The sequence below is a fragment of the Pleurodeles waltl genome, chromosome 3_2 (assembly GCF_031143425.1).
Source record: "Pleurodeles waltl isolate 20211129_DDA chromosome 3_2, aPleWal1.hap1.20221129, whole genome shotgun sequence".
NCBI classification, from domain to species: Eukaryota; Metazoa; Chordata; class Amphibia; order Caudata; family Salamandridae; genus Pleurodeles; species Pleurodeles waltl.
In genome coordinates, this window is record NC_090441.1 from 151843984 (window position 1) to 151871217 (window position 27234).

The window sequence follows — 27234 nt, forward strand, 5'->3', positions numbered from 1 at the left end:
GCGAAGTTTTGGCATTTTGAGTTTTCGCTTGTTGCGAATAGATCCATGTCTGGTGTTCCCCACCTTTGAAAGTACTTAGTACTTGGGAGTGAATCTCCCATTAGAGTGTCTGTTGGTGATTTCTGCTGAGGAGATCTGCCAACTGATTGTCTATTCCTGGAATGTATTGTGCTAGTAGATCTAGTAGATGAATTTGATTGTGAATTGCCCATTTCCAAATTGTTTGGGCTAGAAGGGACAGCTGAGATGAATGTGTCCCTCCCAGTTTGTTGAGATAATACATGGTTGTCATGTCTGTTTTTAGGAGAACATTCTTCTGTTTGAAAAGAGGTTGAAATGCTTTTATGGCAAGGAACAAAGCTAATAATTATAAGTGGTTTATGTGTAGTTGTTTCTGTTTGACATCCCATTGCCCTTGAATGGTCTGATTGTTTAGGTGAGCTCCCCAACCAATCATTGATGAGTCTGTTGTAATTATGGTCTGAGGCACAGGGTCTTGAAACAACCGCCCCTTCATTAAATTGCTGCGATTCCACCATTAAAGGGACATATGTGTTTGGCGGTCCATCAACAGTAGATCTTGAAATTGACAGTGTGCTTGTGACCATTGTTGTGCAAGACACTGTTGTAAGGGCCTCATGTTTAATCTTGCATGTGGGTCTATTGCTATGCAAGATGCCATCATTCCCAAAATCTTCATGATGAATCTAACAGTGTATTGTTGATTTGGCTGTATGAGTGGTATTACATTTTGGAAAGCTTGTATCCTTTGTATATTTGGATATGCTAGAGATAGTTGAGTATTTAGGATAGCACCTAGATACTGTTGTACTTGTTGAAGGTGTGATTTTTGGTAGTTTATAGAAGAACCTAGTGTGTGCAGAGTTTCTATCACATAACGAATATGTTTTTGGCGTTGTTTAAGATTGTTTGATTTTATTAGTCAATCGTCTAGATATGGAAATACATGGATATGTTGTCTTCTTAAGTATGCCACTACTACTGCTAGACACTTTGTAAACACCCTTGGAGCTGTTGTGCCAACTGGCAACACTTTGAACTGGTAGTGTTTTCCTGCTATGACAAACCTGAGGTACTTTCTGTGAGCTGGGTGGATGGGTATGTGGAAATACGCATCTTTGAGGTCTAGAGCAGCCATAAAATCTTGTTTTTGCAGTAGTGGAATAACATCTTGCAAAGTTACCATGTTTAAATGCACTGACAAGATGTATATATTGAGGGGCCTGAGGTCTAATATAGGCCTGAAGGTGCCATTTTGTTTGGAACTAGGAAGTATAGCGAGTATACTCCTGTTCCTTGGTGGGACTGTCAAACTAATTATATTGCTTGTTTGAGTAGTAGAGATTGAACCTCTTGTTGTAACAGAACTGTATGTTCCGGGGACAACTTGTGATATCTTGGTGGAATGGGGTGTTTATCAATTCTAGGCAACAGCCATTGCGGATGATTGATAATACCCAGTTGTCTGTGATGATATTTTGCCAATGAGAGTGGAACTGCTGTAGGCTTCCTCCCACAGAAGATGTGTGGAGTGGAAGGAAGTCACTGCTTTAGAGGTTTGTAATTTACCTCTATTCCTAAAGTACTGACCTCTATATGTTCCTCTAAACCCACCTCGTTGATACTGGGTTTGATGTGGTTGCTTTGTTTGTGAGGTAGAAGCCTCTGAGGATTGTGCTTTAAAACCTCCTCTAAACTGTGGTCTGCAAAATTAACCTCTATATGGTGTGGTGTACAAAGCGCCCATTGCTTTCGCAGTATCTGAGTCCTTTCTCAGTTTTTCAATTGTAGTGTCCACCTCTGGGCCAAAGAGGTGCTTCTTATCAAAAGGCAAGTTAAGTACAGCCTGTTGAATTTCTGGTTTAAAACCAGGAGCGTAGCCATGCATGTCTTCTGATTGTGATGGCTGTGTTTACGCTCCTTGCAGCTGTATCAGCAGCATCAAGGGCAGATCTTATTTGATTATTATTAATGGCTTGCCCTTCCTCTACCACCTGCTCCCTCTTTTGGTGTTCTTTCGGGAGATGCTGTATAATATCCTGCATTTCATCCCAATGGGCCCTATCATAGCGGGCTAGCAGTACTTGAGAATTGCCAATTCTCCATTGATTTGCTGCCTGTGAAGCAACGTTTTTTTTTACCTGCGTCATTTTCGGCTCTTTCTCAGGAGGAGGTGCATCTCCTGAAGACTGGCTATTTGCCCTCTTTTGTTCTGCACTGACTACTACTGAATCTGGAGGCACCCGATGAGTAATATAAACTGGGTCAGAAGGTGCAGGCTTATATTTTTTCTCTTTTCTATGTGTGATAGATTTTACAGGCTCGCTAAAAATTTGGTATGCGTGTTTTACCATGCCCGGTAACATTGGAAGGCACTGGTACTTGTAATGTGTTGAAGATAGTGTATTAAAGTAAAAAAAATATTCTTCCAATGGCTCTGAATGCATTGTTACCCCCCATGGTAAGCTGCTGCCCTGGTTATGACCTGGTTGTATGCAATGGTATATTCTGGTGGAGATGGTTTCAATGGGTAAGTATCTGGGTCATTATCTGGGATGGGATCAGGGTCATAAAGATCCCATGGGTCTGCTACATCTTCTTGTGAATAAAATAAGTGTGTTGGAGAAGGCATTGGTGGAGGGCTGGTGTGAGGTGAGATAATTGTGAAGAATGAGGAGAAGTATGAAGAGGTATTGGCTTCTTATGTTTTTGCACCTTTGCTGGTGGCTATACAGTTCCTCTTGGAAAGCCAGCTTCCTTTTTGTTTTTAAAGGAGGTGCAGTAACAATCCATCTTGTGTCTTTATGGATGTTCTAAAAATACTTTTCTTTTCCTTATCCGACATGTTGAATTTTGACAAAATACAATTCGTTTAGGCTAAGAAGGTGACACCTTCCTTGCCAATGAAATCCACTTTCTTTGAAGAAACAAACAGTAGATATAGACTTCTCTGGAGATTTGACTGAGCAGAGCTCAATGGAGACTCCCTAGCACGACGTGCAGTAGAAAATCTGAGGGAATAGAGCTTCTCTCAGGAGGGTTGTAGAGGGAGGGGAAACCTGATTGGCTCAGACTTGCTTTGGTCCTTTTTACTCATAGAGACAAGGATAGGCCACTAAAGTGAAAGCCTTTGGGCTTTTTTTGGTCATTGCAGTAGCTTCCATATTGCTGTTTTGATGTACCGGGGGCTCCCATCTCGACGACGGGGAATGATTCAAGCATGTGAATCTATGAAAGTTCCAATACTTGAGTAACATGTTAGCTAACTTTGTAGTGGGAGAGGGCTCTATCTGCCGTGTGTACCGCCCTAGACCACAAATGTGTCCCAACGACAGGCATATACAGTATTTGTCAAGGGATGCCTGGCTGCCAAGATGACTTCAACCACCTTCAGAGGTAGCTCAAAGGTTTTCATCTGTTTGCTTAATCTCCAAGAATGAAGGTGTAGATCGCAAAGGATAGGGTGCATGGATTAGTTACTTACCTGTAAATCCTAGTTCTCTTCCAGGGGTATCCTCATCAAAGTCATAAACATTGAATATTCCCGCCCTTGTGCGGGGACCCCGGAAAATTCCCGCCCTTGTGCGGGGACCCCGGAGCATATATATATATAAAATACATACATATTATCATGTGTAAAACAGCAATGCAGGCTATAATCATAAATAGGCTAAAATGCTTTATTTCTATGCAAGTTTTTTTTTTTTTTTTTTTTTTATATTATAAAATCACAAATAGATCATAAATATCTACCTAAGCCCCAAAAACTGGACTTAGGGAAGTAAACAGCAGTAAATATCAGAGAAAAATAGAAAAAACCACATTGAAAAACAATGAAGCATTCTTAGCCAATAGGCTGCATGCAGGTTAACACAGGAGAACCATAAAAACTTTGGCACCGTGCCTTTAAGACCCTGAGCACCTCCAGTATCCCACCATGCCTCAGGGGTGAAGGGAAGGTGACAGTTGGTTCACAGTTAGGTCAGTACTTTTTTACGGTGACAATCTGTGTAACTGATCAGAAAGATAATCTGTCCTGCACTTCTAGGAGACTTAAGTCCGGGGAGGAGGGTGGGTTGTTTATGACTTTGATGAGGATACCCCTGGAAGAGAACTAGGATTTACAGGTAAGTAACTAATCCTTCTCTTCCAGGGGATCCTCATCAATAGTCATAAACATTGAATAGATTAGCAAGCCCATCCCTAAACTCTGCGGACTGTCCGAAAGAAGTGCAGGAAAGAATACATATTCATGCAAATAGATTTCTAAGAGAGGCCTGCCCCACCTGGGCATCCGCTCTTGCATCCGAGTCTAAACAGTAATGCTTAGTAAAGGTATGCACAGACTTCCATGTAGCAGCCTTACAAATCTCGGAAATTGGTACATTGTTAAGGAGGGCAGCAGTAGCCGCTTTTCCCCTTGTGGAATGCGCTTTTGGCCTAGCCAGTAATTGCTTATTAGCCAGTTGGTAAGTGTTAACAATACAAGACACAATCCATCTTGATATAGTTCGTTTAGACGCTGCCTCTCTTGTTCTTAAATGACCATAATTCAGAAACAAATGGTTAGAATGTCTAATCGGTTTTGTTTTGTCCAAATAGAATTTCAGCACTCTTTTTAAGTCTAAAGAATGCAATGCTTTCTCAGCCGGAGTCTCCGGATTGGGAAAGAAAAGTCGGTAAAGATATAGTCTGATTGATATGGAATTCTGACACCACCTTCGGAAGGAAAGATGGGTGAGTTCGCAGAACCACTCTATTATCGTGAAAAACCGTGTACGGTTCTCTGCAAGACAGAGCCTGAATTTCGCTGACCCTCCTCGCTGAAGTAATGGCCACCAAAAAAGCCGTCTTCCACGTAAGGTGCTGTAAAGAGGCCTTGTGGATAGGTTCAAAGGGAGGGCCCATAAGTTTTGACAGGACTACATTCAGTTCCCATGGAGGAGAAGGTCTCCGAATGGGAGGAAAAACCTTTTTCAAGCCTTCTAAAAAATCCTTGACTACAGGTATCGTAAAGAAGGATTCCTGAGAAGGCGACTTACGATACGCTGTAATTGCAGACAAATGAACCTTAATATTAGATACCTGCAGACCAGACTTCGCCAGATGAAGTAAATAGGATAGTATGACGTCCTCCTGAGCTCGTATGGGATTTATACCTTGTTGAGAGCACCAGATGTAAAATCTCTTCCACTTAAAAGCGTAAGAACGCCGCGTGGAAGGTCGTTTTGACTCTTTCAAGATGCTCATGCACTCCTGTGAGAGCCCTAGGTGCCCATACTGTAGGAATTCAGGAGCCATGCTGTCAAGCTCAGAGAGGGAAGGTTGGGATGTAGGATTCTGCCTTCCATCCTGCTCAGGAGATCCGGTCTGCACGGCAACCTCCTGTGAGGTCTTTCCGATAAGTTGAGTAGGTCCGTGTACCAGAATTGGCGGGGCCATTGTGGCGCTATCAGAATCATTCTGGTTCTGGAGTTGTAAAATTTGTTGATTACTGCCGGTATGAGGGGAATCGGTGGAAAGGCGTAGAGAAATGTCCCTGACCAGTTGATCAACAGGGCATTCCCTTGAGATCCCGGACGGCAGAACCTGGACGCGAAGTCTGGGCATTTCTTGTTTGTTTCGTCTGCAAAGAGATCCAACTGAGGTCGACCCCATTGACCGAAGATGTCCTCGACGACTTCGTCGTGTAGCACCCAGTCGTGCGCGTCTTCCAGATGTCTGCTCAGGAAATCTGCCTCTACGTTTTGCTGACCTGGCAGGTGTACCGCTGTGATGGACATTCCCCTGGCCAGGAGCCAATGCCATATCGTTTGGGATTCTCGAGACAGAGGTAGTGATCTTGTTCCCCCCTGTTTGTTCAGGTAATACATTGTGGTTGTATTGTCTGTCTGAATTAGGATAGATTTCCCCTGAACCAATGGAGAGAAAGATTTGAGAGCCAGATGGACTGCTCTGAGTTCCAGTAGATTTATGTGATAGATCTTTTCCTTGTCGGACCACAGACCCTGAGCTTGGAAGGAACCCAGATGAGCACCCCAACCCTGAAGAGACGCATCCGTTACCAGAGTGTCGACTGGAATTGTCTGGTGAAACGGAGAACCTATCGACAGGTGAGGTCTGTGCATCCACCATTGTAGTGATTGAAAAGCCACTGCTGGTAGTCGAACTCTGTCCTCCCAGTGACCAGTCTTTTGGCTCCAATTGTTCTCTAATGCCTCCTGAAGGGGCCTCATGCGTAGCCTGGCATTCGGGACAATGAAGATGCATGAAGCCATGGAGCCCAGAAGCGATGTCACCTGACGAGCTGTAGGTGCATCGGCTGTTAATAGATGTTGACACTTCCTGTGGATTGATAAAAGTCGTTCCTCCGAAGGATACACTCTTTGGAGCTCTGTGTTTAGTATCGCTCCCAGGTAGTGGAGGTTTTGTGTTGGAATCAAGGTTGACTTGTCGTGGTTGATTTGAAGACCTAGAGACTCGAAAGTTCTTAGAACGATATCTCAATGTTTTCTCGCCTGATCCGGAGATGAGGCCTTCACTAGCCAGTCGTCCAGGTAGGGGTAGACGAATATTTTTTGTCTTCGAAGGTGTGCCGCTACCACTGCTACACATTTTGAAAAGACTCGGGGTGCAGACTTCAGGCCGAATGGAAGGACTCTGAATTGGTAGTGCTGTGACGCTATCTGGAAACGTAAAAATTTCCGATGTTTGGTTGCTATTGGGATGTGAAAATATGCATCCTGTAGGTCGATGGAGCACATCCAGTCTCCCTGATGCAGTTGCGGGACAATCTGGTGAAGGGCTAGCATCCTGAACTTTTGTTTTCTTATGTACTTGTTCAGGAGCCGTAAGTCCAGAATTGGTCTGAAGAGGCCCTGTTGACCTTTTTTCGCCACCAGAAAGTAACGGGAGTACACCCCTTTTCCTTTTTGTGCCGGAGGAACCTTTTCTACAGCTTTCTTTTGTAGGAGTGCGAGAACTTCCTTGCGTAGCAGGCTGAGATGAGAAGGAAAACACCTTGCTGGCGGCAAGTGTGGAGGAGGTTTTTTGAAAAGGAGAGAATAGCCATGTTCGACAATATTGAGCACCCATTTGTCTTTTGTGATTGAGTGCCACTCGCGAAGATGATGCGTAACACTTCCCCCCACCGGAGTGGTGCACAGTGCTGAGGGAAGCAATGCCTCATTGCTTTGATGGTGTCTTTGCTGTAGACTGTTGAGGTCTACTTGACCCTCTGTCTCTTGTGGGTCTGCGTGCCTGAAACAGGGGACGTCCCTGTCGTTGTTGTGGCCTTTGAGACCAGTGAGGGGTTTGAACCCTCTGCTGGAATGGTCGTCTGTCATACGGCCTGTACCTCCGCCTGAAGTCTTTTTTACGTTCCAGGCCCACTGCCCTCATCGTGTCGACTTCCGTTTTCGTTCGGGCCATCTCTTCATCCGCGTGGGTACCGAACAACGAACTCCCGCTGAATGGGAGGTTCAAAATGCGCTGCTGTGCTTCCTGTTTCAGACCCGTGAGCCGTAGCCAGGAAGACCTCCTAGCGCAGATTCCGTGCGCATACCCATGCGCAGCCAAATCCGCCCCGTCCGCCGCCGCGCTGATGACCTGGTTAGATACTAGGCCCCCTTCCTGCAAGATTTCCTGGAAGTCCTGTCTATCTTCCCTGGGCAACTTTTCTGTAAATCTGTGGAGTGAGTCCCACAGAGAGCGGTCATATCTGCCCAGAAGTGCTGAGGCGCTGGAGACCTTCATAGCAGATGCCGCCGTACCGCACATCTTTCTCCCCAGAGAGTCTAGGTGTCTGCTCTCCTTATCCGGGGGGACTGTGGAAGATGATGCCACAGTGTGTGTTTTTCTGGCTGCGGCTAAGATCACAGAGTCCGGTGGCGGATCCTTCCGCAGGAATAAAGGATCTTGTTCCGGAGCTTTGTATTTCTTTTGAATCCTAGCCGGGGCAGACTTGAGAGTGGCTGGAGACAGAAAAGTGTCCATAGTCGGTTGCAGCAAACCCGGTACTAGTGGCAGCAGTTTTCTCGAGACTGATCTGTGTTGTAGGGTCTCAAAGATAACTGAGGATGAGGTGGCCGGCTCCGGTACCTCAATATTTAGCTTCTGCGCTCCCCTTAGAAGAACCTCATTAAAAGTGGTGATATCATCCACCGGGGAAATCCTAGCAGGTGGAGAATCTGTGAGTGTGGGGGAGTAGCGCCCCACAGACGATCCTGAAGAAGACCAAGAAGGTGATCTTCTGCGTGGTGTTCGTGACCTGGTTCTCCTTCGGGAACGGGACCTGCTCCGAGAGGCTGTAGCAGAGTGTGCAGGTCTTGTGGTCGGCTGACGAGAAGCAGAACGAGCCCGTCCTGCTCTAGCTGTAGGCGATGGCGTTCTCGGTAATGAGGCAGTAGGAGAATACATCCTCGAGTATTGTGAGTCCGGGGATGCTGTGATGGGAGAAACATGCCCCGATGCTCTGGAATGGGATGATGCACTCCTTATAGAGACCACCGGTGAGGGAGCTTTGTCCGCTGGCTCTACTGCCTGTGACACAGCTGAAGGTTGTGTCGACGTCGATTGCATCCTCGACGTCGAAGGTTGCGATGGCTGGTCTGCTCTCGACGTCGAAGGTCTTGACGTCGAAGGTCTTGACGTCGGAGGTCTTGCCGTCGAGTGTCTTGACGCCGATAGCCTATCACGGGACCTGGACCTACTCGCCGTCGTGTGTCTCGACGTTGAGTGGCGAGTGGTCGACGGCGGATGTTCATGCCGTCGAGGTGTTTTTGGTGTCGTGTCCTTCGACGCCAAGGGGTGAGACGTTCTCAACGGCGAACGGGAGCGCCGGAGATGACTCGACGCCGAACGGCGGCCTGCCGTCGACGGAGATGTACCCCTGTGTCCATGCTTCGACGTTTTGTCCCTCGACGTCGCTCTGGTCGCCGTCAACGGCGATGTATGCCGGTGAGACGGTGGTGCCGATGACGTCGATGGAGAACAAACAGGTACAATCCTACCTGTCGACGTCGATCGGGCCATTCCTTCTGCTGTAGGTCTGGGAAGTGAAGAGGATGTTGACTTTTTCCTCTCCTGAAGCCCATGTAGCCTGATCTTCTCTCTGTCTTTGAGAGTCCTCCTTGACATCTTCTTACAATACTTGCAGGTGTCAGGACAGTGACTCTGTGGCAGGCAGACAATACACAGAGTGTGGGTCTGACTGGGCTTTCTTCTTCCCACAAGAGGGACATTTTACAAAAAGAGATGGCATTTTTCTGTCAGAAAAAACCTTCCTAGCTCAGACAAAGATGTTACTTGTCGAGTGAAAAGTGAAAAAACGCTTTTTTAAAGAATTTTTCTGAGGAAAACTCAGAAAAACTGAGAGCTCAATGCTCCAGGATCCTCTCAGAAGAAGCCGGAAAAAAGAACTGACCTAACTGTGAACCAACTGTCACCTTCCCTTCACCCCTGAGGCATGGTGGGATACTGGAGGTGCTCAGGGTCTTAAAGGCACGGTGCCAAAGTTTTTATGGTTCTCCTGTGTTAACCTGCATGCAGCCTATTGGCTAAGAATGCTTCATTGTTTTTCAATGTGTTTTTTTCTATTTTTCTCTGATATTTACTGCTGTTTACTTCCCTAAGTCCAGTTTTTGGGGCTTAGGTAGATATTTATGATCTATTTGTGATTTTATAATATAAAAAAAAAAAAAAAAAAAAAAACTTGCATAGAAATAAAGCATTTTAGCCTATTTATGATTATAGCCTGCATTGCTGTTTTACACATGATAATATGTATGTATTTTATATATATATGCTCCGGGGTCCCCGCACAAGGGCGGGAATTTTCCGGGGTCCCCGCACAAGGGCGGGAATATTCAATGTTTATGACTATTGATGAGGATCCCCTGGAAGAGAATACTCTGTTCTGCTGTTGCGAGAGCAGATCCTCCCAGAGGGGCAGCCTGATCAGAGGACAGATTATGTCCAGGCGTTCTGACACCTAACTCTCTGCCTACTCTGGGGCCACTAGGACGCCTTGGGCACAACCAGGGCAAATCTTGGGAACTCGGGGCAGCAGTGGTATCAGCAAAAAGGCATATAGAAGTCCTGAGTTCCTCAAAGATGAACATGCTTCCATAGCACGCTGAAGTGCTGACCTTGCATTTTCTCGGGGAGGGCGCAGATTGAGCTATGGTCTTCCCATATTTGGAACACACCTTGCACAACCTCGTAGAAAAATGGCTCATGACATGGCCATCCCCCCCCACCTTTTGCCTGGTTTCTGGTGCAATTCTGACTGATAGTTCACTGGGTCCCTGCTAAACAGGTCCCCAGTGCCAGATCTCTTTCTCTTGTAACTGCACAGTCGTTTTTCCCAATTGGAAAATCTTTAGCTACCACTATAACCCCCTACTAAATGGCCCTGGTACCTAGGGCATAGGATACTAAAGGAAGGCCCATGAAGGATACAGATGCTGACTTGACAGTGTGCTGGGACCCTGCTAACCAGCCCCCAGCACCAGTATTCTTTCACTAAAAATGTACCATTGTTTCCAAAATTGCCACAGCCCTGGCATACAGATACCAAGGGCCCTGTGACCAGGGAAGGTCCCCAAGAGCTGCAGCGTATGTTGTGCCACCCTAAGGGACCCTTCACCTAACCCATGCACACTGCCATTACAGATTGTGTGTGTTGGTGGAGAGAAACAGGCAAAGTCGACATGGCATCCCCTCTGGGTGCCATGCACATAAAACACTGCTTGTGGCATAGGCAAGTCACCCCTCTAGCTGGCCTAAAAGCCCTAAGGCAGAGTGCACTATACCACAGGTGAGGGCACAGCTGCATGAGCAATATGCCAATACAGTGTCTAAGTCCATATTAAGTATATGGTCTGGGAGTTTGACAAAAACTCCACAGTTCCATAATGGCTACACTGAATACTGGGAGGTTTGGTATCAAACTTCTCATAATAATAAACCCACACTGATGCCAGTGTTGGATTTATTAAAAAATGCACACAGAGGGCATCTTAGAGATGCCCCCTGTATTTTACCCAATCCTTCAGTGCAACACTGAATGGTCTGTGCCAGGCTCCCTCTGAGAGGCGAGTTGCTGACCCCATGGGGTGAGAGCCTTTGTGCTCTCTGGGGCTAGAAACAAAGCCTACACTGGATGGAGGTGCTTCACACCTCCCCCCTGCAGGAACTGTAACACCTAGTGGTGAGCCTCACAGGCTCAGGCTTCGTGTTACAATGCCCCAGGGCACTCCAGCTAGTGGAGATGCCCAGCCCCCGGACAAAGCCCAACTTTTGACGGCAAGTCCAGAGGGATAATTAGAAAAAAAACAAGGAGTCACCCCCTTAGCCAGGACCACCCATAAGGTGCCCAGAGTGGACGTGCCCCCTCTCCCCCTTTGCAGAATCCTACATCTTGGTTTGGAGGACAGGTACCAACAGGGTTGGGAATATGCCCCCTCCCCTAAGGGACTGGGCACAGGAAAGGTGTAGCCACCCTTACGGACAGTAGCCAGAGGCTACTGCCCTTTAACCCCTAAAAACACTCCTAAATTTAGTATCTAAGGGCTCCCTGAACCAAGTTAGTCAGATTTCTGACGACCTCAAGAAAGGGACTGCTGAGCTGAAAACCGCGCAGAGAAGAGGAAGAGACAACAAATGATTTGGCCCCAGCCCTACTGGCCCAGCTCCTGCTTCAAAAAGCTTCGAAAGAAGAAGCAACACGTTCTACAGGACCAGTGACCCCTGAAAAGCCTCCAGGGGACTGCCTGCATCACCAAGGACCAGGAAACTCCAGTGGATAGGAGACCTGTCCAACAAGAAAAAGCAACCATATTTAAAGGGACTCCAGAAAAGTGAGTCCAAAACTGCTCTGCACCCAACGCCCCTGGCCCGTGTCCAGAGGAACCAAACAGCCAGAGAGGACCCCCACAGGCGATTCCGACCAAGTGTCCACCCTCGGCTAACCTCTCCACGACGACGCCTGCAGAGGGAATCCAGAGGACCCCCCTGACCGCGACTGCCCAGAATGAAGATTTCTGACGCCTGGAGAAGCACTGCACCCGTAGCCCCCAGACTCGAGACACGTCCACCGGTGCAACAGTGACCAGCAGGCGGCCTTCTTCCCTGTCTAGTTGGTGACTTGCCAGAGAAGCCCCCCTGTGCCTTGCCTGCAGCACCTATGTGACCCCCAGGGTTCCCCCATTGAGTTCCAGTGGGAACCCCACACCCTATTTGCACCCTGCCACCCCTATGCCACTGAGGGTGCGTGTTCGGTGCCTACTTGGCTTCACTTATTGCTTGTGTGTACACAACACATGCATAACACTACCCTTTGATAAACCTAACTGCTCGACCACACAATCACAAATACAGCATTAGTTCTCTGTCAAGCCTCTTGTGGAACCCCTGGACTCTGTGCACACTATATCTCATTTTGAAATAGTACATACAGAGCCAACTTCCTACAAAGACGTTTTCTGGAGCCAATCAACTGATGTCATAAAAATGTACAGCAATTTGAATGTAGATAAGATTTATGCTGCAGAATACAAAAATTTACAAATAAGCCATGTAAGCCTTAGACATCAGTAATAGGTGGCTGCAGAGATTTTATCTGGGCGAAGCAGTGAACCCAGCTCTTTATAAGTGTAGGGGTAAAAAGGCAAGTTACTTCAAATATAAATACACACTGCTGTCGGTGTCGCATGTAATGTAAGGTGGATCTGTGGAGAGCTGCTTGTCACCTGTGAGGGTATCAAGGTGCTCAGTAGGTGATTGTTGATGTGTGGCGAGGCTGGACCTGAATATAGGCAGTCTTGAGGGTCCTGCAAGAAGACTAATCGAATGGCTAGATCTTCAGTTTTTTGCATAACTCAGTAAGTGAGGAGGAGGCCCCGATGTATTGGGGGAGGTTATTCTAGGATTTGGCAACTTAGAATGCTCGACCTTCCATTCTGCTTCTGTGGATGCTGGGTGTGCGAGTGTGTGATGCTGAGCAAAGGTGTCTGATGGGTTGGTGGACGTCAAGCCGTTGACTGAGGTATGCAGGTCCCATGCGATATAGTGACCTGTGTGTGTGATAAATTTGAACTGGCAGCGCTTCTGGATGGGGCCAGTGGAACTCAGTATTGGTGTGGATTTGGCTCAGAAGGCCAAGGAAGAGTCTGGTGGCGACATTTTGGATGAGTTGAGGTTTGTGAAGATGGGGTGGAATGCGGACGTAGAGTGTGTTCTCTTTGTCTAATCTGCTAGTGAATAGGGCCTGTGTGAAGGGTCATAGTTGCTGAGCAATTTGTGGTCAGCAGAGGTTTTTTTGTTTGATGAGGGCCGTGACTTCAGTCTGTTTCCAGCTATCAGGAAGATGGCTGCCTTCAGGGAGGTATTGATGGAAATGAGTGGAGAGCTGATTGTAGCACTTCCCCAGGTTGTAGATACGGTGGGGCTGAGGTCTGTGGGAACCCTTTATAAGAATCGCTGAAGTGTTCTCAATGGGCAGATTTCCATGCTGCTCAATGGGAAGAGATTTCCATGCTATCAGTTGGTAGTTTTGGTTGATGAGGTTAGCAGACTGGCAAGGTTGATGGGGGTGGCTAGGGATCGAAGTGAGAGAAGTCAGAGTGGTTGTTGCAGAGTTCTTGTGTAGGGGTGATTGGTTTGAGAAGTGGCTGTTAGGTTGGTGAATTCCTTGACGATGGCAAGCAGTCCCTTGCCTTTGTTGGAGCTAGACTAGATTCTCAAGGTCAGGGACTGGTTTTTGGTGATAGTGTCTGCGTGAGGCCTTGTAGCTATTTCTTAAGGTGGTTCTCCATTTTCCTTTGAGCAGTTTGCACATTCTCAGAGGTCAGCTTTGTACCAGCAAGCTTGTTTGTTGGATTTTTTTAGTTTGGGGTTTTTCAGGAGTGCCAGGGTATTGTGCAGGTGTGTTTGTGTGGTTCATGAAGTCACTGGAGGGGTCTCCGTAAAGTTGGAGGTTGTCAAGTCATTCTGTTTCAGTAACTTTCTTCTAGTAGCAGCTTGGGGTGTTGCTAGACTCCGTAGGAGTGGGTGGTGGCCCTACATGTGGAGGTGGACAATGGAGTAGTCCGACCATTTAAGTGAAGTGATGTGGCTGACTTTAACCTTGTAACACGAGCTTGTGGGGCTGAAGTTCTGTAGTTTTCAAGCAAGTCCATGGAGCTGGTGTCTGTGGGGTTGTTGAGATGAAAGAAGAGAACGCCTAGGACTATGAAGTCTTTGGTTACCATGGTGAGTTGTGTAGTGAGGTTGATGAGGTTGCTGAAGTGGGTGCGAGGTCTTGGGGGTCGGTAGGTGAGGGTGCTGATGGTTTTACTGTCAGTCAGAAGCTGCATTTGTTCCATAAAGGTGGCTTCTGCATCAGTGTTATGTACACTTGATGGTGTCTGCAGATGGAGAGTCCGTCTCCTGATTTATGAGGTCTGTCCTGGTACAGGATTTTATAATCAAGCAGAGGTGGCTGTGGCGATGTCTGGTTCCAATGTGTGGTTGAACCAGGTTTTGGTTAGGAAGAGGAGAATCCGGTACATTGGAGTTGATGAGGTCCCAAATCTCAGTTGAGTGCTTGCCAAGTGAGGGTGTATTGAGGAGGGGGCATTTAGGGTGCCTGTGGGTGATTGTTGAGGAGTGTGTGGGACTGTGTGAATCTTGAGTTCTGACTGTGTGGGGGGTGGTGTGTGAGCAGTGGGTGTGTGGAGGCAGGTGAAGTTGCAATGCGAGCAGACAAATGGACCTACCATAGGCTTAGGTGTGGCTCTGCAGCGGTGCTTGAGTTTTTAGCATTTCTTTACACTCCGTTGTTGGGTCTTTTTACGATTCGGTCATCAGAAGATTCAGACTCGAGGCCCATTACGACTTCCAGCATGATGAGATACTCCTCGGAGTGTCCCAGCGCTGGCCTCAAGGCTACCTGCAGAAAGCAGACTATAAAATTACTCATGTTGGAGCTGTTGTGGGTAACTCCAAAGGAAGTTTATTCCAGGCTACCGGCCAGAGATAGAAGACTTGACCACAATTCTCACTTGACAGATCTTGGGGATTCTAGCGAACCGACCAGCGGCAGACCGAAGATTTCTAGAGGGAATATAATCTCTATTTCCCTGAGACAGCCTGCACCGTTGAAATGCAGTGCTTTGTGGACAAGGACTAGTGTTTTGAAAAGAATCCTTTTTTAGGTCGAGCATAGCAGAGCTCAAGCGCTGCTTTTCCAACATCTTGGTATCTATGTGGATTTTTTACCACACACACACACACCCATCACTATCACTAGTTCATAGACTTGCCTTTCAAAAATCCTCATCATTGGTAAATGTTTACATTTGTCCCTTCTTGGGGAGGTTTTGTTACTGCCTAGGGGATTGACCCTGTTACATGGTTAATTGCACGTTCGCCGATATGTTGGACTTTGAGCAAACTTTTTTCCTTTTGTGTGTCTCCTTTGTGCTCAAGCTCATGGCGGCCATGGCGCTTTGATTCTGCTCACCTGTGTCATCTGTTACTTTTTATTTATCCTTATGTGCCTCCTTTGCGCTCACGGTCATGGCGCTTTGAATCGGCTGGTTTTAATTTACTTATTGCACATGTTGTTTTCAACACCCCAGTAATTGAACAGTGAACATAAAGTTGATGTCACTAATATGAAGGCAGTGGGATCAGAAAGGGGTGCATTCACAGGGTGATGTCATGGATAGAAGAATCAATTATTGATTGTGGTCGTCGAATATATTTCCATTTTTTATTTTATTTTTATTTATTTTTTTACAAACTCTTCCCGCAGAGAATCTAACAATACTGAAAAAATGTGACAATAAATAGTAACTAAATCAGTAAATCAGAACCTAACAGGCTGTATTTTAAGATAAATTAGAGGCATCAATTTTATATATGTCTATCCAACGAAGGGTAGCTTGTTGTACTCGCAAGATACCTCAGGTGGTAAATACTCTTGCTGGCATGTCTCTGTTCAAATGTTGGAATCACCACAAAATAGCTTAGAGGCTTAAGGTGCCCGATGGAGAGAAATGTGTGTAATTGAAAGGTGGATCACTTGGTTACTAAGTTCTTACAGAGATCCTTCTGTAACACCATCAGTCAAGGTACCAGCCTGAGAGAACAGCTTAGGGAGTTACGTGCAAGCTGCAAACCCCTGCACGTAGCCAGCAAGTTATAAGTTTGTATCCCTGTAGGCTTAAGCTCAATCTTTTGGTTTCTGAAGTTGTTACAAATGGATTTTGTCTGATAGTAATAAACACTTAAGGGTCAAGAAACATTAATTTTTAGGTCAAGCGTGCAAGCGCTTTGACCCGTTGTAAAAATTGAGAGCTTTTAACCTTGCACGCCCATCACTTTCAATTGTTCATGGGCTTGCCTTTCAAAAATCCTTTATCATCATTGGTAAATGCTTTACGTTTGTCCCTTCTTGGGGTGGTTTTGTTACTGCCTTGCAGACTGACCCTGTTAGTTGGATAATTGCACGATTGACAATATATTTGACTGCAACCTACATTTTTTCTTTTTGTGTCTCTCCTTCGCTCTCATGGTAGCCATGTCCCTTTGAATCGGCTCACTTTTGTCAACTGTTTTACTTTTGCTTTTCAATGTATGTGGCAAGCACAGCCAAGTTAGAAATTTACAATGCTAATAGCTCTAACCCGAGCAAATTAGAGACCCATTGCATTGCAAAGGCTTGTTTTAATAGGAAGCCAATGAAGAGCCTACAAAAGTGTGGGGAGATGAGATCTCAATGAGAGATAAGAAGAGTTCAGGCTGCCGAATTCTGGTCAGCAGAGTAGCGAACATGACCCAAAGTTCTGATAACTGCCTTCAGCTCAGCGCCTTCCTGCCGAGCTGGACAACCAAGAGATTACAATGGATACTTTGACACAAATGGAAACTGTCTTTCGACTTTGCCAGAGGTGAGCCTGGAGTGGAGCTTACTAAATTTAGGGGTGATGCATTTTTTTTTTTTTAAATAAACTCAAGTACTAAATAGACTTTATTTTTCCTGTAGCCTACTCCGTGTTTCTTTGGATTGAGGTAATTCCTGCAGGATATAATCAACTCATGAAATTGTGGCTTCAACTACCAGTTCTAAAAATATGGACTGGGTGCTAGATAAGTGAGACTTTCTTCTGAAGCTCAGAACTATTAGCAAATACAGACTTGGTACAATTTATATCTCTGATCCACAGAACTTTGTGGTTAGAATGGGGTTTCTTTGTCCTTGTCTGAGTGTGAATCCTTCCTGATGAATAGAAGACAGACTGTACAGTTGGATTGCTTCTGCTAGGATCTTAAGGATATTGTATGTGGGGTTCCACAGGCGGTCTACCCTCAGTCCTATTCTTTTCAATATTGATATGGCTCGTCTTGCACATCTTATTGTATATTCTGGACTTCAATTTTACAGGTATGCACATGACAATCATCAGGATGGAGAGGGATTTAACATTGCTTCAGGAACAATCCAGGAGCTGTATGATGAAGTGACTAACTGGATTAACAACTCATTTTGCCTGAATTTGGATAAAAAGGAATTGGTGACTTTTGGAACTACTTCCATTTCTTCCCATTTGTAGTGGCCAATGCCCAGTATCAACCTCACCAGCTTGACACTTAAGAGTGCTATTAATAGCAGACGTTCCCTTGAATAAACTACCAATAAATTGATGACTCCTGTTTTTTTTTTTTTTTTTTTTTTTTTTTAACTTCTGAGGCACGTTAAGAAGATTGCTCAGTTCATCTAAGCAGTTGCTGGTGCAAACTTTGGTACTTCGACTGGATTATTGTAATGTTCTTTATTTTGGGCTACCCAAGTAGTTAATGCAGAGACTGCAAATCATACAAAATGTGGCAGCCAGGTTGATTTTGGGGAAAATAGGATTTGGAAGTGCCTCTTCTCTTGTTAGAAAGTTTCATGGGCTGTCCATTAGGATGAGATGTCAGTTTAAATCCTCTGCATGGCTCAAAGTTCCTCACCCACCAATTCACGGTTCTTGTGTGTCAGATAGGTTTCCAAAATATTGTCCCTCTGGGCTGCGTCGCTCCACATCAGCCGGTACGCTTACTACACAAAGTTCACGAAACTCACGTAAGGAGTAAGGCTTTTTCAGTGGTCACAACTCAAGCCAGGAACTACCTGCCTATTCATCATTTTAAACCTGATCTGTTAAACTTCATAAAGGTTTGAAACTTTTCTTTTTACTTTTAGTTAGGTATTTTTGATTGGTAGGCAGTACGGATGTTTGGCTTAGCGCCAGGACACGCGCTAGGTAATTATGCGCTCAAACGGTAAATAAATAAACCCACCAGCCCCCATAAGGGCCTGCAATCTTTAGGCTCAAATGTGCCTGGCAGAAAGGTAGCTGCATCCCGGTCAGTTTGTGCTGGGAATGTGCAAGTATAAGCAAATAGATGAACGATTACTGTGAATTATTTGGTACAGTAGTTTGTGACTAGTGTACGTACATGTTGCAGATACTAGCTGAGGCCTTTGAGCACTTAACGCTGAGTCATACACATGCCTTTACCACTACTGAAGAGTAGGTGGCTTCAAGGTATCATTAATAGAGGTAGGCACACACAATTTATTTCTGTTTTACACATCACACAGATTACTAGTCTGCAGTGTAATGAGGCTCCAGTTATATAACTGCATTACAGAGCACTTAAGTCTGGGTTGAAACACTGATGCATGTTGTAACATGATTACATTCAGATTGGGGCTAATATTAATAGTTGGTGCTCTTGCCTCCTTACTAAACTCCAGACTATTCTTCAATTTTTTTTTGTCCTCATATCACCGTAACTTCTGCAAACAAGCCGTCTCTCTATTATCAGACTCACACTGCTGCAAATTCCTTGGGCCCACTGCTCCAACTGAGCCAAAGGACTCGTCACACATAGCAGTGCATGGTTTTATCATAAAACCATTTAATCTAAAGATTATGGTGCCAACATACCACTCCACCTGAGGAAGTCGGCCCATATCCTGTTTGTCCCACCAGCCTTGCCCCCGATATCCAAATAGTAAGTCTAACGTACCACCTTGAGCCAGTCTATTGCAGTGGTGGGAGATGACTCAGTCCAGTGCTTACAGATCTCTCGCCTGGCTAAAAGTACAAGATAAAACAACAAACCTCTCCATACTCTAAGTAGGCCATGCAAGACCATATCCACCCCCCAACAAAACCAACCCGAGGCTTAGTTTCATGTTGACCCCCAGGATGCCCTTTACAACGGTCTCAACGTCTTCCCAAAAACCTTTAATACCAGGCAAGTATAAAATAGATGTTCATTGTTAGCTTTTAGTAGGCCACACCTTCAGCACCTCAGGGTCACTGCCTGCACAAACCTTGCGATCTTTGAGAAGTCCAGTATAGCCGATTAGCAGTGAAGAAATTATTTCACTTCATACTGGCTGGCTTGACCACTGAGTACAACAGCTTCAATGATATTTGCCACATGAAATTTAAATTGTTCCCCTGTATTATTACTTCCCAGACTGACTGTGGCGCTGTCACTTTCCCCATCATCGATCAAGAAACTTCCAATGTGTAGGAAATGACTCTCTTTCTTGGCATGGTGTTCACTGGGATCCTGCTAAATAGGACCCCAGTGATTATGCTCTCTCCCTTCTACCTTGGTAGCTTGTACCATTTCACCTCATATTTGGCATACTGGTGCCCCCCTCCCCTCTTGAGTTGAATCCTCCTGGGCCTTGCTGGTACCCAGCAGCTCCACTTTGTCAACCGAGACATTTGCCTTTGCCAAGGCTTGTTGGTGGAATTCTTGCACCAAAACCCAACTGCAATTCTTCCAGCGTGGGACATCGTCTGCATCCCTCTGGAACTTTTCACCGACTCAAAGACTGCAGTGCTGACTTTATCACCGACCAACTCCTGCAGCCACAGCTGGGTGCGCAGTAGCTCCTACTCCTCCTGGACTCTTCTGTGACTTCCGGACTTTGTCCCCTTCTTTCACAGGTCTTCCTCTTCAGGAATCCACCTCTGGTTTCTTGCAGTCTTGTTTGGGTGTTGCATTTTATTTTATTTCTTTTTGGGTGGTTTGGGGAAAATCTCGTAATCTACTCCTTTCCTCCTGGTCGCTAGGGGGCACTGTGGTACTTACCCTAGGGGTTTCCTAGTACCTGCAAGCTCCCCTCTACATATTACACTTACCTAGGTGGGGATCCGGTGTTTGCATTCCATTTTTTTTTAGTATATGGTTTGGGCTCCTCCTGTAGTGACTATTGTCTAACTGCATTTGTACGGTTTAAGTTTATAAATTTGGTGCGTTACTTACCTTCTATTAGAGGGCTGCCTCTCAAGCTACTACTTTTTGGTATTGTGTCACTAAAATAAAGTACCTTTGTTTATGTAACACTGAGTGTTTTCTTTCATGTGTGTAAGTGCTGTGTGAGTACAGTGGTATTACATGAGCTTTGCAGGTCGCCTAGATAAGCCTTGGCTGCTCATCCACAGCTACCTCTAGAGAGCCTGGCTTCTAGACACTGCCTACACTACACTAATAGGGGATACCTGGACCTGGTATAAGTTGTAAGTACCACACACCAAGCCAGATTCCTACACAATACCAGACCGCAACTTTTACATTTAAGGCTGCACACCCAGCAATGACTCATTCTCCCAGGAATCCCCCATTTCTTAACTGACACTAGAGAGCCAAGAAGACAGCTGATGATAACAATGCCTGCTTTCCTTAATGGGAGGCTCAGAGTATCTCGAAGGAACTCTCTGGTGCCTGAGGAGTCCAAAATAGGTGCAAAACCTGAACAACAACATACCCAGGAACTTCCTGGCTCTCAAACTTGAGCTCAGTGCAGTCTGCAGGACTTAAAAAAAGAAAGAAAAAAAAAATTGTATAGGAACTCAGCACATCCCAGGTCCTCAACCCCCAAGTTGAGGTATCCAGGGTACCCAGAAGCATCATGCTATTTTTAAACTGAAAAGACTTACAGTACAGATTCAGGTCCAGTAGGGAAAGGCCCCCTTTCAAAAGCTTGTGCCTCAGCTTTGTCCAAGGTAGCCTTAATCCCTGCCCCAACTCCCCACCAACAATAAGCCCACATAAAACCAGTTATTTTCCCTTGGATCTCATCAATAGCCAATCTTGGGGATTTAAGAGGAATGCAATTGAAAAAGGAAGTCAGCTAGGAGAGGATCAACATTTTAACCAAATTCACACGCCCATAGCTAAAGGTAAATTCTTCCATCTGGCAAGTAATGCATCTACCTCTTTAGCCACCTTCCTCAAATTATGCTGAGGTATAGTTTCTAAGAGGTTAACATTAACAATGTCCACGTCTTTAATCTCTGCCTCCCCTGTCCAGTTTACTACATTCCAACACATCAGCCCTGACTTGGAGTTATTTACAGAGTATCCTGATAAAGCCCCAAATTTATCCGCCAGCCTTTCCACCTTCTGGATAGTCAGGGCAGGGCCTGATGTATAGATGACCAAAACATCCACATATAGCACAATATTATAGCTATAATGTGATATACTGAAGGGGATATCCAGGGTGTCCTCCTCAGCTGCTGGGCAAAGTAGATATAAAAAAGTGGAGACAGGGGACACCCCTGCTGTGTGCCTCTGCGGATATCAAAACTACTGGTCAGTGACCCATTAAGTAAGATCCTGCCCAAAGAATTCTCATATAGCCTCTGGAGGGTCAAAATGAAAAAGGAATTGCTACCCAGCACTGCCAAAACCTCCCAGAGGTAGGCCCAGCTAACTCAATCGATGGGAGCATTGTAGCCACTGCCAGGGGAATAGCAGTTGCTAAACTGATAGATCCTATCAACTGCTGAGTAAGTGTTGATGCCAACTTTGAAAGTGTGTTGGGATCCTGCTAACCAGGCCGCAGCACCAGTGTTCTTTCCCTAAAACTACCTTTGTTTCCAAAATTGGCACAGCCCTGGCACACAGCTAAGTCCCTTGTAAAAGGTACCCCTGGTCCCAATGGCCCTGTGGCCGGGGAGAGTCTCTAAGGGCTGCAGCATGTATTATGCCACCTGCCCTGCAGCTTGTGTGTGCTGGTGGGGAGAAAAAGACCGTTGACATGGAACCCCTCTCAGGGTGCCATGCCCACAAACCACTGCCTGTGGCACAGGTAAGTCACCCCTCTAGCAGGCCTTACAGCCCTAAGGCAGGGTGCACTATACCACAGGTGAGGGCACAGCTGCATGACCAATATGCCCCTACAGTGTCTAAGTCCATTCTTAGACATTGTAAGTGCAGAGTAGCCATATTGCATATATGGTCTGGGAGTTTGTCAGTACGGCCTCCACAGCACCATAATGGCCTCGGTGAATACTGGGAAGTTTAGTAGCAAACTTCTCAGTACAATAAACCCACACTGATGCCAGTGTGGGATTTATTGGAAAATGCTCACAGAGGGCATCTTAGAGATGCCCCTGTATGTTAGCCTAACTGCTGGTGTAGGACTGACTGCCACTTTCAGACAGGTTTCTGACCACATGGGGTGAGTGCCTTTGGGCACTCTGTGGTCAAAAACAAAGCCTGTCTTGGGTGGAGGTGCTTCACACCTCCCCACGCAGGAACTCTAATACCTGGTGGTGATCCTCAAATGCTCAAGCCTTGGGTTACAGTTCCCCAGGGCACTCCAGCTAATGGATACGCATTTTTAAAATAGCTTCTTGCCAATAATTCCAAAACTGATTACTTACCTATTTCAAACAAAGTACTGTTGATACCCTATGTGAAATACAAAAATTGTAAGGTACTTACCTGCAACTTGAATCTTGAGGTTCTAAAAATAACCTAAGAAAATATATTTTTGCAATATAAAAACCATTGGTCCGAGATAAGCTCAAGAAGATGTAGCCGCCAGATCTCCATCAGCAACAAAATAATTCAATCTGGAATAGTGACCATAGTTATTACTGTGAAATGTTATAATCTCTCGTCAAGCCCTTAAAATGTCTCCATACATCTACCAACCCTAAATCCTGCAGCATGTTTCCAAAGACCTCTCTAGGCCTTGGTGTTTGAGTACAATCACTCCTGGTTGATCTATGTATCCACCCTCCATCCCCCTGCCCAACTACTGGGGCTGTCCGCTGAACCAGTATCTACTCCAGGTTGCTTATATAGAGAGGATAGTCTACATCTGGCCCGTAAACAAACCCCCCAACCCCAAAAGAAAACCAGTGCATCTCATGCCCAAGGCCCACTTACCTAAACTGTTTGAGAACGGAACCTCTACCACAGCACCCTTCCTTACTAAAAATCGAACCTCCTTATTGAAATCGAACCCTCTTACAAAACTCTAATTGATCAGAGATAACCCTAGAGAGAAAGGCTGTCAGATGGATTTCCTGTAAGATAACATGGACCAAACTTTCTCCAAGGTACCTCATCACCAATCTACGTAGACCCCGACTCCTTAGATCACTGATGTTCCAGATGAATTAACGTATCCTCTTACTCCCTCTCATGGTCTTCAACAAAATTCAACCTCCTTCACTTGATAGTTTGGCTACGGTCTACTCATGAAAATCCTATAGTCTGGCAAAACAGAGGATATTCCTTTCATTATTTCCTCAGTGACCTTCCCCCCCATCCATCCGTGTCCCACCCTGGGAAACCCTCCCAGTGCTTCTGGTCATTTCAAATGCCTAAATGCTTCCCTGTGAGATACTACTGTGAGACCCTTCAAAAGGGGAGGAAAAAAAATATATATAAAAACACTGACCAGTGTGCCCCCCTTCACCCTGCAAAACCTGCCATTCAAAAAAAAGTCCTGGGGTTTCAGGGATATGCCCCCCCCCCCTTTTTTTTAAATAGAAACAATCAATGTATCCTCATCTGCCACACCACGCTTATCAAACATCTGGTTATTCCATATAATGCTGAGCACTGCTGGAAATTTTAACTGTAAAATGTAAAACTATAAACTTTGCACTTGTATAGCGCACTACTCACCCGTTAGGGTCTCAAGGCGCTGTACTCATACCGCTATGGAACCCCTCCTGGCTTTTCCCCGAGGGGTGCCCACTCCTGGGCACTCCCAGGGTGAAGCCAGGCATCCAAGTGCTGGTGGGGCCGTTGTGGAGATTAAGCAAGCTATTGCCCAGAGTTGCAGAGTGGGACCCATTAATTAGATTAGGCACCGAGTCGACAATTATCTGTTCCAAGGGAAATTGAGCCCAAGACCTGCCAAAGGGGACTTGAACCCTGGTCTTGAGCCAGATCTCTGCTTCAGGGTCTGCCGCTCTAACCATTGTGCCACACTTCTCCACAAAAACTCCACTTTTGACCTCAATTTCTGCAGCTCCTCCATTCTCCTGTCTAGCTCCCACTGCCTCTGATCAGTTGCCTTAGACACATCTGACCCGATGGTAAAGAAAAACCCCTTCATATTAATAAAGCCACTCCTTAAGACGATATCCAATACTGCCTCTTTTACTGCTTACAAAATTTACTAGGTTTTTCTTTGAGTTTTGCTGCTGGGGATTCCTCTTGAAGAAGTCTGTGTGTGTTTGTATTTCTTGTTCCAAGTTAATATCTGGTCTGTCCTTTAGGACTACCTCCCGGACCAAAAAGATTATAAAGGACTTCAGGTCAGCACCCTCCTCGGCCTCAGCCATGTTCAAGAATCTAATATTTTTTCGAGAATGATTTTTCAGTTCTCTCAAGATCTTCTTGCAGACCATGATTTTGCTTGGTCACCAGATCTACCCCAGTAGTATTTTTCATAACATCCTGCTTAATCAGGACCACCTCCCCCTCTAATGCTCTGGTGTGTGTGGCCATCTCATCTAGCTTCTGAGACAGAACAGGAGGCTTGAATTGGCCCCTGACACATTGAATCTGCTTTATCTCTTCTGTTAAGCCCTAGAGAATGCCAGCAAGTGATTCCCTCTGGCATGACTGCTCTTGTTTCGTCCTTGACCTTCTCTCATTAAACCACCCCCCTCCGCCGCAGACGCCTTTGTTCATACTCGCTGACCTGATTGATCACCCTGAGCCGCTAATACAGCAAGTGCCTCAAAACTGTTGCTGGTGATAACCTGGGCTATGATAAGAGTACCCTCCTCAGGTCTTCCTTCTACTTCTGAAGGCCCAACAGGCATAGCAGCAAGGGCATCAGGAGCATCCACAGCAAGAGATATATCTTTTGTTAGGCTATAACACCTTACCCCCAACCTCTTCAAGCACCACCCCCCCCCAATACTCTGTAAGGCTGGCAAACCCAGGGCTCTAAAAAAAGAAAAACAAAAAAAATGCAAAGGAGGTATCTTAACCTGCAGAGCTGGCATCTTCCTGCCCCTCCCTACTGTGCTCTTACTAGGCAGCTTGATGGATTCCCCCAATTTTATGGCTGAAGCACCCACAACACCGCCCGGCATACCCCTCTGAGCCTTCACAGTATCTTTAAAAACGGTAGGGGGAAATTCCAACACAGGAGTTACACTGGTAGCCACAACAGCACGAGTGAGAAACGTGCATCTTGAGGTCTTACCACCAGCCTTACCGGTAGTCTGACCATGATGATCCATATATGTGGGGAACCGACCCCTTTTGTCTCCTTTACCTGCCTCCCAATGCCTCGGCTTGTGACTTTCTTAAAGCCAAACGCAGCTGCGTGCGGCAATGGTTGTTGCTGTTTTTGTGCCGCCCAGAGAGGCTCTACTGCTTGATTACTGGCTGGTGGTGCTGCCACCACAGCAATAGGTCTGCATTCGGGCTACGCTGTAACTCCAGTGGAGCTGTCCCCCAGTGCAAAACCCTTGCAACAGAGGATGCCCCCCTCCCCAAGGACCACCATGGAGGACATCCAAAAGAAAGGAAGAACTGCAGCAAGATTTGGGAATGTGTATTCAATATGCACTGCCTGGAATGTGCTCAGGTGCGCATGTCGCGGGAAGCAACATCTTACTCCTGGGGAGCTCGCAGCCACTCAGTACACAGCCGACATGTTCCCCCATAAGAACTCTGACGAAATTCCATCTCATATCTTTTATGGCAATGTATGTCAATACAACGAGCACTGCATCGCCTGCAATATGTTGTTAGATACATTGAATATGGACTGAAATAGAGTGGCCTCATGTCTTTTTTCCACTTAAACACTGAATGTGGTAGATGACAAAAGAGGCATTAATACACATGGCCACTTTTTAAATGAACAACATGTAGACAGATTACTTTGCAAGAGACTGTATTGTTGCCTCAACCAGTTCAATGCAAAGCAGAGAAACCGGTTAGTGTCTGAACCAAAATAGTTCACAAATAAATCAACTATCCATTTTCATGAAATCAGTCAAATGCAACCCTTACCCAAAGAGGTAACAAAGTGTTCGTGCGCGTTGAGGGTCTTCATGCATCGCTTGTTTTTGTAGTCCCAAACACGAAGAGTTTTGTCATCAGCACAGCTCATGATGAACTTTCCACCTGGATGGAACATAACACCTCGTACCCAGTTATCATGGCCAACCTGCAAACAAATAACATACTGTAACCATTGCAGATTAATGACACAAAGCTACCTGGAGCTCTGCGCTTTCGAGGCAGCAGTCTCCAAAAAATTACCCCATTTAATTGTTCACACAAATACACATGAAAAGTTGGTGGTTTAGCCACTTTCCATACACTCCACTTACAGGGAATGCCAGCACCTTACAGTGAGATAATGAAGCAATCAGGAGAGTAGTTACAAGCCCAAGCTTTTGTATTTACATAAATGTCTTTCTGCACAATTTTATTTCCCCAAAAAGGACAAAACATAAGGTGTTAGATGAATCAAACAAACTCTTAGATGAACTTCCAATTTTTGTATTATTTTAGATCAAGGGTTAGAAAAATAGGGCACCTCTCAGGCAATGCACTAGCTGGCTTCTATAGACATTATCTCAGTTGAGACTACAGAAGAAACACAAGGCTGCCCATAGAACCAGAAAATATCTGAGAAAGCAGTTATTTTGAAGCCTATCACATCGGCTCTGCTAGAGTATTTAAATTATTTTCAGAAAAATACATCACTGAAATATCTGTGCCAAAGGAATTAAGAGAAAGTTACTGCTTGTAATCATAGGTCCAGATCAAGTAAACCTTACATTATTTTGACACACCAGAAGATCTCCATCTATATGCCAGATTCCAGAACACTAGATAGCTTAAACTTTCTTTTACAGCTAGTATTAA

At 45.6% G+C, this 27234-nt stretch overlaps 1 protein-coding gene across 2 annotated transcripts in view; it reads right to left on the minus strand.

The window, feature by feature from the left end:
* Positions 1–27234, minus strand: part of PAFAH1B1 (platelet activating factor acetylhydrolase 1b regulatory subunit 1) — a 533693-nt gene that overhangs the window by 62159 nt on the left and 444300 nt on the right. For both annotated transcript variants that reach the window (XM_069227017.1, XM_069227018.1), the window contains one exon: positions 26371–26527. In XM_069227017.1, coding sequence (XP_069083118.1) covers positions 26371–26527 — 157 coding nt within the window. The remainder of the gene's footprint in view (positions 1–26370; positions 26528–27234) is intronic.